Raw genomic sequence first — 13,221 nt, forward strand, 5'->3', positions numbered from 1 at the left:
GTTGTATTTGTTAATTTTTTAAGAACCTCCATACTGTCTTTGGTAGCAACTGCAGCATTCTGCATTTCTACCAACAGCGTGCAAGGGCTCCAGGATTTCCCCATCTTTCCAATACTTGCCCTTTGTTGTTGCTGCTGTTTTATGATAGCCATCTTGACAGGTGTGCGGTAACACCTCATTGAGGGTTTGACTTTTAGATTAAAAAACAATTTATCATGTATTTTAAAGGAAAAAAGAATTCACACTAACAGAGAAATTACTGATAATAGGTTCATGCATCATAATACTGTTATGGGTTGAATTGTGTCCCATCAAAATATATTTGGAAACCCCAACCACCCCCAAAGTACTTCAAGGTGTGGCCTTCTTTGGAAATAGGGTCTTTGCAGATTTAAGCAAGTTAAGATGAGGTCACTAGGGTGGGCTCTATCCAATCTGACTGGCGTCCTTCTGAAAAGAGGAAAGTTGGACAGAGACAAGCACAGAGGAAAGGCAATGTGAGGACACGGGGAGGACACAGCCGTGTGACTGGAGTGATGCAGCTAGGAGCGAAGGAACACCTGGGGCCGCCAGGAGCTGGGAGCAAGGCCCGGAAAAAGCCTTCGGAGTGAGCACGGCCCTTGCCAACACCTGGATTTCAGCTCCCAGCCTCCAAACTGTGAGTGAGTAAGTTTCTGTTGCTCTATGCCACCCAGTTTGTGATAATTTAGCGCTGCGGCCCTAGAAAATGAATATGTTTCTCTCATGATAGTTATATGATGAGCATTTTTTTAATGTTTGTTGGCTGCTTGTATGCCTTCTTTTGAGAAGTGCCTGTTCATGTCCTCTGCCCACATTTTAATGGAGTTACTTGTGAAATACCATCTCATACCCATCAGAATGGCTTTTGTTAAAAAGCCAAAAAAAAAAAAAAAAGGATGCTGGCAAGGCTGCGGGGAAAAGGGAATGCTTATTAGAATGGGAATGTAAATTAGGCCAGCCACTGTGGAAAGTAGCCTCGCGATTTCTCAAAGAACTAAGAAGTTAACTATCATTCAACCCAGCAATCCCGTTACTGAGTACATACCCAAAGGAAAATACATCATTCTACCAAAAAGACACATGCACTGGTATGTTCATTGCAGCACAGATTCACAATAGCAAAGACATGGAATCAACCCAGGTGCCCATCAGTGGTGAACTGGATAAAGAAAATATGGTGCATACACTCCATGGAATACTACATAGCCATTAAAAAGAATGAAATCCGTCATTTGCAGCAACATGGATACAGCTGGAGGCCATTATCCTAAGCAAACTAACACAGAACAGAAAACCAAATATTGCATGTTCTCACTTATAAGTAAGAGTTAAACACTGGGTACACATGAACATAAAGATGGGAACAACAGACATGGAGGACTACTTGAGGGGAGAGAGAAGGAGAGGACAAGTGCTGAAAAACTATTTATTGGGTAATATGCTCAGTACCTGGGTGAAGGATTCATTCACACTCCAAGCCTCAGTATCACACAATATACCTCTGTGACAAACCTGCACCTATCCCCTAATTCTAAAATAAAAGTTGGAAAAAAAGAAAAGTAATGCAATTTTCTTCCCTTGAGATACTTAGTGATTTTTTGTGTTTTTTTTTTGTTGTTGTTGAGACAGAGTCGGAGTCTCACTCTGTCGTCCAGACTGGAGTGCAGTGGTGTGATCTCGGCTCACTGCCAACTCCGCCTCCTGGGTTCATGCCATTCTCCTGCCTCAGCCTCCTGAGTAGCTGGGACTACAGGCGCCCGCCACCACACCCAGCTAATTTTTTATATTTTTAGTAGAGACAGGGTTTCACCGTGTTAGCCAGGATGGTCTCGATCTCCTGACCTCGTGATCCGCCCACCTCAGCCTCCCAAAGTGCTGGGATTACAGGCATGAGCCACTGTGCCCAGCCTAGTTTTTTTTGTTTGTTTGTTTGTTTGTTTTTTTAGGATACTTTATAACTGAAAGGGATGACTTTAGTTTGGTAAAATTTGAAGCAAAAGAGAAGCTGAGGCACCAATCATACCCTATACAGACAGCTAAGCGCATTGTGTAAGGCAGATGTTGCCCACCACTCAGCCCATTAGAGAGTTCATGCACCAACAAAGCCAGAATAAAGCAATAAGCCCAATGGTGATCCAACCCTTTGCTGGTGTGAATTTTTTTTTCTTTTAGACAGCGTCTTGCTCTGTCGCCAGGCGGGAGTGCAGTGGTACAATCTCAGCTCACTGCAACCTCCACCTCCCAGGTTCAAGTGATTATCCTGCTGCAGCCTCCTGAGTAGCTGGGACTACAGGCGTGCACCACCATACCCAGCTAATTTTTGTATTTTTAGTAGAGATGGGGTTTCACCATGTTAGCCAGGATGGTCTCAATCTCCTGACCTCGTGATCCGCCTGCATCGGCCTCCCAAAGTGCTGGGATTACAGGTTTGAGCCACCGTGCCAGGCCATGAATTTTAATATCTTTGGCTATTCATACAATACTGAAAAAAATCAGTTAGAAAAAACAATTCAGATGCATAGTTCTAGTGAAGTGCATATGTGTATCTTTTCAGGGGTGCACATCTGAAGAGAACATTATGTTTGGGGAGTTTTTCTGGCTATCTGATGTTTTTATGTTTTTTTCTAAGGTTAAAAATTAAACACATAAATGTACTTTTAAAGTTGACAATATCAAAAAATTGGAAAAATTTTGAGGCTGAGTTTACATAATTCTAAAACCAGATCAACTTGACTAAATTTAGTAACTTCAACGAGAAAAAAAAATGAAGTTTATTTATTTGGTTTGTCTGGCAAAACAATATGTGTTTAAATAGTATTCTGTAAACAATGTTTAATCATCAAGATATTACCATTATAAACATAGATCCATATTTTCAAAATACACAGATACATACACACACAGTAGCTTAAAAAAACTACAAGTATTTTTGTTTAGCAGATCAAAAGTTCCCACTAATGCTAGAAATTTGCAATGTCTAACAGAAGAATTTGAGTTTACTTTTTTAAAAAGATTTTCCTTACTTTAATTAATTTTAGGATCTACTTCTTGATATAATCTTTCAAATGTACTTACTTTTTATTAATAAATATATATATTTATATTTGTTCAGAAAAGCCACTTTGGCAGAAATCAAAGAACAACCATAAGTTGTGCTTATAAGAACAAAATCATTTTAAAGAACAAAACACAACTATGATAGTAACTGAAAACTGAGCAATAGATGTCCTTTTTGATAAACAAAAGAATGTACAACTTAAACTTCCAGTTGATACAGCCCCTGGATGCTTTGAAGCAAAAACGTTTTGTTTTTAATGACTAACATTTTTATAGCATTTCTGATAGTCACCTAATAATAGAAATACATCATTCTCATTGTCCTTTTTCATTTTGTCTTAATAGCAGTAAATTAATCTAACTGATCTATTTCTATAAATTATATTCTTGCTATTAACTATAAATCTGAAGAAGAAAACATCAGAGTTACATATAAAATTCTTAAAAATGTTTCCACTTGATAATAAATATTCCCTTACCAAAAAAGTTTGGGCCTGGGAGAATTTCATTTCTTGTTTTTTGATAGTGAAGAAAATGGATGTGCATTTTTCATCCTGTATTGATTTGAATAATAGAGATTCACTTATAATGTGAGCAGTACTTTGCCTTCTTTGGTAGGTAAGATCTAATGGCAAATTAAAAGCCACTTAAGAGATTACCTTTAGCCCTGGTCAGAAAGAAGGCAAATTAGTCCTTCCTCCCTCTCACCTCTCTGTCATACTCCATTCATGACTTCTGAGGCAGACAGTGGTTCCAAAGATGGCCACAAAAACATCCCATCCCACATGCTCATCCTTCAGTGTGAGCTTGACATTCTTCCCATTGAGAGGTGGGGTCTCCACTTCTCAATGCAGAGTGGAGGAGAGACTGTCACTGCTTTGACAAATAGATTACAGTGGAAGTGACATCCAAGGCTGGGTCATAAAAGTGATGCGGCCAAGCCTTGCTCTCTGGAATACTCTCTCTTGGAAGCTTTCAGCCACCATGAAAGCAGCCCACTGCCCTGAGGCCGCCCTGCTGGGAGCAGGCCCAAAGTGACCCATGTGAAGACACCACGTGGAGCTGTCTGAGATTACACAAAGAGAGAGAGGTGCTGGATCAGCCCCAGCTATTCCAGCCTCCCAAGCCCCATAGGAGAGACGCCCATGCCAGAACCACCCAACTCATCCCTTCCCCAGTTTCCTGACCTATGGAAATCGGAAGAGAAAATACAATGATTGTTGCTATTTCAAGCCACTAACTTTGGGAGTAATCTGCTGTGCAGCAATGACATCAAGAACAAGCTCCAACTTTCTGGAACTTCCTCTTTCACTTGAAAAGAAATGCCTCAAATATTGCTGCTTCGTGTCTGTTTAAATATCTTTTATTGTGAAACAGGGCCACCAAATCTAGGTCAAGAGTCCCCCTGGCCCAGCTGTTCCTTATCTGAAAGAGAAAAAGAGAGGAGAACCCTGTGAAATGTCAGGCCACATGGAGAGCAAAGGGAGAGATCAGTTACAGCCACCTTTCTCTGATGAGCTGCGGGCTAGCTAATTAAAGGCTTTTGCTGCCTACACCAGAGAGGGGAAGAAGGTAAAAGGCCTGAGTACCAAACAACAGAGTTGTTTTGAAATCCAAGTAATGTGGAGTCAGAAACGCCCAGGAGTTAAAGAACAAGGAGTCCTTTTCTATTCCCTTTTTCCTATTAATAATGCATCTTGCGTTGCAAAAGTTATCAATACCCAATGGCAGCAGCACACTGTGGTGCAAAGATCTGGGTTTCATCACTGCACTTACAAGCTGTTTGACTTTGGGCAAGCCACCTAACTTCTTTGAGCCTCTGCATTTTCATCATTGAAATGAAACCACCACACTTACTCTGTGAGGTGAAAGGAAACTGCACATGTATGTAGCATGCATAGCACAGAGCAGGCCTTTGGAAATTATGACTACTTTTCCATCTTTCTTTTCTAGTATTGGTTATGCTGCTCATTAGCTGTGTGACTTTAGGCAACTGACTTAACCTCTCTGAGCTTTGGTTTAAACTGTGAAATGATGGGTTGATCTCAATAGCCTCTCAATCTCCTTTATTATTTTCTTCCTTAGATTTCTGCGATCACCTCCTAACTTGTCTCTCCCTCTCTTGGCCCATCGTGTCCCAAACCATCCCACGCATGCTTCCAGAGCCACCTTGGTACTCAGCAAGGCAGCTCATATTTCAAGGATAAGTCCCAAAACTCAGCACACGAGCCTCTTCATGGTGGGACCTGAAAGTCCCTCTGCAGCCTCAGCCTCAACATCCTTCTATCACTCTCCCCCGCCCCAGCTGCACCAAACCACTCAGTCCCCCACCAGTGGCAAGCCCTCTATTCCTTTGCCAGCCTCCTCCCCTTTGCCACATTGTTACCTTCCACTTCCTCATCTAACCTCAACTCAAGCATCGCCTTCCAGAAAACCCTCTTTGACCCTCCCAGGCAGGAGTCTGTTCTCCAGCTTTCTATGACAAAAACAGTCCAGCGAATGCTTCCAACCTAGAACTTAACATAATCATTGAAATGGCCTCTCTGTTTCTTCCAGCTCAGTTTTAACTTCCCTGAGGGCAGGTACTTGTCCATCTTTCATCTCATTATCCTCAACATCACAGGAACACAAAAATAAAAGTTTGTGGGGCACAGAATGCTGAGCAAACAACACACTTAACTGCTGCTGTGCCTGTGGCCAGGAATTCACACCACTTCAGCTCCTTGAGGGGTTAACAGACTCTGGACGTCCTAACTTGCATCAGCTGATGAGAAAAATCTTCAAAATGCAGCACCTGAATGTGTTCCTTTTAAGTCATCGTTGCACAATCGATAAGTTTTGGTAAAAGACTTTTTGAAAGACCAAAAATATGGTGTTTTATTTTTCTTCCTTATATTCTGGAGTTTGCATTTTAAATTCACATCCAGAATTAAAGGAGGAAACTCCATGAACAAAAGCACACAGATAATTTTCTAGCATGGAAAAGGCTGAGAATGAGTCTGGAGGGGAAATGGGAAAACAGACAGGGTAGGAGGGAGCGTCCCACACCTGACAGCTGGACAGGGCTGGCAGAATGAAGGAGGCAGCCGGAAGGCAAAACCACCAGGGACAAGGGACTCAGCCTCTTGGGGATCACTCCCAGGGGAGCTTATTCCATTCCTCAAGTCCTGATTCCTGCAGCCCCCTGTTCCAAACCCACCCCCCTTGCAGACCCACACCTTTTGTCTTGCTTCTTTCCCCCACCCAACACCTCCCCACACCCAACCCTGGCGTTGTGTTCCCATCACCCATTATTCAAAAAGATGAAGTGAGCAAGAGTCCAGACCTTCGCTCTGAATGACTTGAGTTTCAGTTCATCCCTAACATATACTTGCTGCATGCCCTTGAGCCAACCTTGAGCTTTAACCTCTTTGAGCCTCAATTTTCCCACCTGTAAAATCCAGTTGACATACCAGCGCGAGGCTATAACAGGGACTAACTGAGATGAACTAGGCAAACTGCTTAGCACAGCATGGCAGTCAGCTCAGGATGCCATAACCAAATCCCACAGACTTGGTGCTTAAATACCAGAAATTTGCTTTCTGGAAGCCACAAGTCCAAGATTAAGGTTTGGTTTCTTCTGACACCTCTCTCCTTGGCTTGCAGATGGCTACCTTCTCACTGGATCTTCACATGGTCACCCCTTGGTCTCTGTGTGTCAGGGTTCTAATCTCTTCTTACAAGGACACCGATCATATCGGATTGGAGCCCACACATATGACCTCATTTGACCTTAACTACCTCTTTAATGGCCCTATCTCCAAATACATTCCAAGGTACTGGGGATTTAGGAATTCAATGTACAAACTTGGAGAGGGCATAATTTAGCCCATAACACATAGTAAGCACTTATGCTGTGGTACTTATCAAAACCTGCCTTGTCAGTTACAATGCTGATGTCCTTTTACTAAATTCTAAGTGCTGTGGGCTGACTGACAGGAGGGCTTGGTCTTTTTTATTCTTTCTTATTGATGATCACCCAGGCCCTATCTGCTCCTCGGCCCTGGCTGCAGCATCTCCTCCTGCCTCCTGCTGCTGCCTCCACAATGAGCTCCGCTCCGAGCCTCCAGTGGCCTTGGGTCTTCTCAGAGGTCATTTCTTCTGGCTGGACAGCTCTGTTCCTCCTCTGGCCTCTCCTGGTCTCTTTCTGGATGTGGACCAGGCCCTCCACGCCCTCTCCATAGCCCCGCAAGGCTGTCAGCTCCACCCAGGCGAGGACTCTTGTCTGTTTCTTCCCTGACATATCCTCAGCCCCAACGCAGTTCCTGATACTTAGTTGATCTTCCTTTGGGGAACATTGCTAGAGTCAGCAACGACACCGTTCTCTGAGCTAGGCCTTGCCCAGTTCTTTGTAATGAACAATCAGATGGACATCTCAGGACACCACTGCATCACAAGCTCTTTCATTGTGTAGCCAACAGGCTAAACAGTGTTCAGAAATGATCCACAGAGCTTTCAGCCTTCCAAGAGTATGACTTTGTTTTTTTTTCCAATGTCCAAGCAGTCCAGAAAAGTCACACCCACTCCCTAGGGTGGATACAGAGCTGAGGCCACATCCCCACAGCCAAGCCCTGGTGGCCCAATCTGGAAGCGGCTTCAAAAAAGAAAGATATTCTCATATTCTGACTCTTCGTGTTACCTCCTCAGAGCAGAAATGATGACCTATGGGAGTCTGATCATAATTCTATTACCCCATCTGGGATAGGTACAATGGCAGGCTTTCTCTATTAAATAGACATTAAAATAGCATAAGCTTTGGACAGATTCCTCATAAGAATCTGACAATTATCACATGTGCACTCTCCTTTCTCAATACACTGACTCCATCTCCTGGAAGGCAGGCCACTGATCTTGCTGTAAGTTACCCAAAAACAGTGGACAGCGGTCACAATTTGTTCATCTCATTTGGTCCTCACAAAAAAAGAGGGGAAGCATCATTAATTGTGTAATGAATGTTAGGAGAGCTCCAGCGTCCTAAAGGGGAATTTGAAGAAACGGTCTGTCAGAAAGCATGCAGTATGTAGGCCAGGTGCAGGGGCTCATGCCTGTAATCCCAGCACTTTGGGAGGCCGAGGTGAGTGGATCACCTGAGGTCAGGAGTTCGAGACCAGCCTGGCCAACAGGGCAAAAACCCGTCTCTACTAAAAATACAAAAATTAGCCAGGTGTAATGGCACATGCCTATAATCCCAACTACTCGGGAGGCTGAGACAGGAAAATCACTTGAACCCAGGAGGCAGAGGTTGCAGTGAGCCGAGATCGCACCATTGCATTCCAGCCTGGGCGATAGAGCAAGAATCCGTCTTAGAAAAAAAAAAAAAAAGAAAGAAAGAAAGAAAAAAGAAAAGAAAAGAAAGCATGCAGTATGTATTTTAGAAGGAAGGAAAGAAGGAAAAAGAGGATGAGGGAGAGGGAAAGAGGAAGAAATGAGGGAGGGAGGGAAGGAGGAGGGGATGGAGGGAGAGAGGGAGGAAGAGACGAATGAAGAAAGAAAGAGGGAGGGTGGCCAGGTGCGGTGGCTCATGCCTGGTAATTCCAGCACTTTGGGAGGCCGAGGCGGGTGGGTTACTTGAGCCCAGGAATTCGAGACCAGCCTGGGCAACATGGTGAAACCCCATCTCTACTAAAAATACAAAAAAGTAGCAGGGCTTGGTAGCAGGTGCCTGTGATCCCAGCTACTCAGGAAGCTGTGGTATGAGAATCGCAGAAGAATCGAGAATTGCTTGAACCCTTGGAGATGAAGGTTGCAGATTGCACTACTGCACTCCAGCCTGGGCAACAGAGCGAGACTCTGTCTCAAAAAAAAAAGAAAAACAAAAACAAAAGAGGGAGGGCAAGGTGGAGTGGGAAGGAAAAATGGAGGAAGAAAAGAAGAAAGGAAAGGTCATATTCCCCAGAACCTTTCCACAGTACTTTAAACATAGTAGGTACTTAATAAGTATTTATGGAATTGAACTGAACTGCCCAGGTATCTGTAATACCATTTTCTCAACTCCAGCCTCACTTTCTAAGCATTTTCTCTAGAGAGAGGTAAACAGAAAAAGAAAGCATTCATTCCACCAGTTCTATGCCCTTCACCCCATGCATCGGGCCTGGCTATGGGCCGGGCCTGCCCCTGCAAGGACAGGACAAACTGATCCATGTCCTGTCTCGAAGCTGGTTTCCTGGCAGGACTGTAACTCAACATTCTGGGAAATACAAATATCCCCGGTAGGTAACTTACTCTTGAGTTGAAGCCGTCGGTTTTTATTCCTAAACAAAGTAATGAGTGAGCAGTTGCTCAACTCTTTTTTTTGTCTGTTTGTTAAAAGAAAGGCCATAAGAAGCAAAGCCAAATGCAAACAGAACAGAGGTATAAATAAACAGCCGCTCTGGTGAGTGCCAGGAAAGAGCTTAGCGTGACTAAAGGAGAAAATGTAACAGGTAAACTTCCTCCTAGCATTTCTTATGCAGCAGGAACCAATTCCTCGAAATAGCCATACTCACTGTATCCTTTTCCCAATACTGAGACAAGCCTTGGCCACACCATTACCAGGCACCTGGGGAAAACAAACACAAGGGACCCTGCCTTCCTGCGAGAATTGAACATTCTGTGAAAGTGACATTTCAGGGATGCAACAATTTCTACACCTTCTATTTGCTTGAGTGTCTATTTGCTTCTATCTTTTCTAAATAATATAACCACAAAAATCCATATTTGCAGAATGCATAATCAATTATTAGGGCTACCAAAATCCTTTCCAAATCAATCTTGGACTAGGGGCACTAACCTGCCAATATGAGGGTTAAGAAAATCATGCAGTACAGGAAACAGAGGAGGACTGGGCCATAGGTTTGTTTCATGATTGCTGGTCTTCACTTTGATCTGCATATGCTCATTTACCACCTTCCACCATACTTCCAGCTTAAGTAAAATGGGGATTGCTTACTTAGCTGGGGAGAGCAAGAGTTGTAAGCCAGTGTTTACAAAGATGTGCCCGAGTGAACAGAAAACCGAAAATATTTACCAAAGGATGCTCAGTGTGTCTTAGGAGAAAAATGTTGTGCAAACATTTTTGAGGTCACTATTCTTCATAATTTTTTCTAACTATAAATTATGTATGTATAAAATCTGTATATTCATTATAGAAATGTTAAAAATAAAGAAAATTAAAATCCTCTTTAATGCCACTAGCCAGAGATAATCAGTATCAATATTTTGGTGTATGTCCTTTTATTCTGCTTTCTATAGATATTTATATACCGTTTTTATTTTCATAAAATTGGAACCTATTGCTTCAATGATTTACTTTTTTCACTCATTAATTGTAAACATTTTCCCATGTTATTAAATGTTTTCTAGCAACACTTGGAGGGAGGGGAGAGGTCTTTGCAAATTTCATAGATGAAAAGAGGTATATCAATGTAATTTCCTAGTTTACTATGGAAGTTAAATAAGAGATATTTGATAATTTTCAAATTCTTTAAGTTCAACTTGAACAGACCAAGAGAAAATTAGGGGCAAAGAGCATAGCGCTGAAACCTGAAAGCAAGCATAATTAATAAAATATAACAACCCAGATGAAAGCTAATAGCCATGCTTTATATCCTTAAAGGGGAAAACTTGGTAAATTTATGTAAGATTGTAGTATATATGGATTTAAAATTAAGACATAGAAAAAAGTCATTGGTTTATTGGTATTAGAAGTAACAATGTCATCTGTCATTTCAGGGTCCCATTTTCTTTGACAGAAAATGAGAACAGTCACTTGAAATACTAAAAAGAGCTAACGAGTATGTCTTCAATAAACACAAAATATAGTGAAAATTCCAAGTATTTATGACATAAATTATATGAAAATGAGAATATTAATATGTCTACCATAAAAGGGTACACACAAAAATAAAAGCCAATTTTGAGAAAGGTAAATATCTACAGAGAGGAGGAAAACGCTGAAGTATTATTTGCATAATCTAGATACATTGCTCTTAATTCAACAAGTATAAATTTATATCTTTAAAATCATGACAAAGTGCATATTTTATCGATTAGCATAATAGATCCCTACAGTTATATGACTATAGTGTACCTGATGAAAATATATATGAATGCAATCGTCCTTGAAGATAAATGCAAAAACAAGTACTGTACTTGGATTATTCTTCAATCCACAATATTCACTTAAAAAAAAAAAGAGCCAGACTAATGAAATGAAAGCTGATGTAAATGTACAGCGTGCGTTTCCAGCTGCACCTGCTCCGATGAGCACCGAGGCAAATGTAAGAGACAGAAAGAACCCACCCAGCGGGGCTTTCTCTGCACACCGTACCCCTCCCTCTCTCCAGGGGAACTAAACATTCGCTTTTGTCCAAACCCAAAGGCTAATGAGAGCTGGTAACAGCCAACGAACGACAGACACAAAAGCGACCTTCGCCACACCTGGATATCTCTGATGCTCGCTATGGGACAATGGGTGGATTGGGTCCACGTCGCAGACAACCAATGGCCTTTTTAGCAGCAAGAGGAAGAGAAGGAAGTCCCTGAACTTAGTGCGTTTTGCATTTTGGGGTGCCCTGGTAGGCGTGATTGACAACTACCACCTGAGGAAAAAAACGTGCGAAATTCCAGAAACAGCAATCCCAGCCCTAAAAGGTCAAGAAAGTGCTTTTGGCCCCCAAACTCTGAAAACCCCGGACCACAAGCCGAGCCCCTCCCTGGTCTCTGCCGCCAACCCCGCGAGCCAGGGAACCCCGGGCCGCTCGGCCGCGCATGCGCCGCGGCGGCCCTGGCTGGGCGTGGGAGCCGCGTGGCCCGAGCGCGCAAAGTACCAGCTTGTCCATGGCGCTGTGCTGCGGCGCTCCGCTGGGACTCGTAGCGATCCCCCGGTGCAGGGAGGACCCCGCCGCAGCCGCCGCGCCCTGCCCTCGTCTGCTCTCCGGAGTCCGCTCAGGCCGCCCGGCTAGCCGGCTGTTTGCTGCCCCTGCCGTTGCCATGGCGACGGGCAATGCTCCGCCTGGGCCTGGCCACCGCCCCTAGCGCGGCGCGGCGCGGCTCTGCGCTTCCCGGGCTCCGGCTCCCGAGCTACTTGCATGCTCGGAGCCGGCTCCGGTTCCGGGGAAGCCCAGAGCTTCTGGCCTGCCACTGGGCCCCAGGTGCCGTTTCTTGACTATTTTCCATTAGGTTTCTCTTAGCTCTCCCCTGATTGTTTAGCATTTGTTTGAATGTGGAATTTTGAGTGTTTCTAGCTTTAGGAGGAAAAAATAATTCAAAATGAAATTTAGAAGATTTCAACATTAATTCGCACAGTCTTGATTATTAGTCTTAGACTGTAAGTTTTAGATTCTTCTCATTGCTTCCGTGTCTGGTACCTTCACAGCTATTTCTCCAGCTAAGACCTCCATAGAAACGTTTAACTTTGAGTTTTAATCTATAGGTAATAAAGATAACTTTCTAAACACTGTACACCCATCAGAATAATACCTCATTGGCATGTATGAATTCCAAGCAAATTTGCCTTAAAGCACTTTCCAAAAAAATTTGAATAGAAATATTTCGTATCTGCAAAATCTTTCTCATCTGGGCCAGCACTGTCCAATAGAAATATAATGCCTGACACATGTGAAAGTTTATGTTTTTAGGAGCCACATTTTAAAAAGTAAAAGAAGCAGGTGAAATTAATTTTAATAGTATGTTTCAGTTTCTTCATTCATTAATGAAGTCATTACTGTTTCAGCCAAAATATTATTTCAATATGCTACCAATATAAAAATTATTCATGAGACAGTTTACATTCTTTTATCGTACTAGTCCTCGAAATCTGATGTGTATTTTACACGTACAGCACATCTCAATTTGGACTAGCCACATTTCAAGTGCTCAATGGCCAGTGTGACTGGTGGCTACTATATTGGTCACAGCAGATCCACTAGGCCAGTGCTTTCCAAACTTTTTGGCACCAGGGATTGGTTTCGTGAAAGACAGTTTTTCCACAGATGGGGCAGGGGGTGGTTGCCGGATGATTCAAGCACATTACAGTTATTGTGCACTTTATTTCTATTATTATTGTATTGTAATATATAATGAAATAATTATACAACTCACCGTAATGTAGAATCAGTGGGAGTC

General features: G+C 42.8%; 1 protein-coding gene across 2 annotated transcripts in view; it reads right to left on the reverse strand.

Moving 5' to 3' along the window:
- Positions 1-12,101, reverse strand: part of DNAH5 (dynein axonemal heavy chain 5) — a 327,271-nt gene extending 315,170 nt beyond the window's left edge. For both annotated transcript variants that reach the window (XM_016952957.4, XM_054684178.2), the window contains exon 1: positions 11,925-12,101. In XM_016952957.4, the coding sequence (XP_016808446.4) occupies positions 11,925-12,089 (165 nt within the window). In that variant the 5' untranslated portion in view covers positions 12,090-12,101. The remainder of the gene's footprint in view (positions 1-11,924) is intronic.
- Positions 12,102-13,221: the final 1,120 nt, after the last annotated feature.

This window comes from Pan troglodytes, chromosome 4 (assembly GCF_028858775.2).
Source record: "Pan troglodytes isolate AG18354 chromosome 4, NHGRI_mPanTro3-v2.0_pri, whole genome shotgun sequence".
Classification (NCBI taxonomy): Eukaryota; Metazoa; Chordata; class Mammalia; order Primates; family Hominidae; genus Pan; species Pan troglodytes.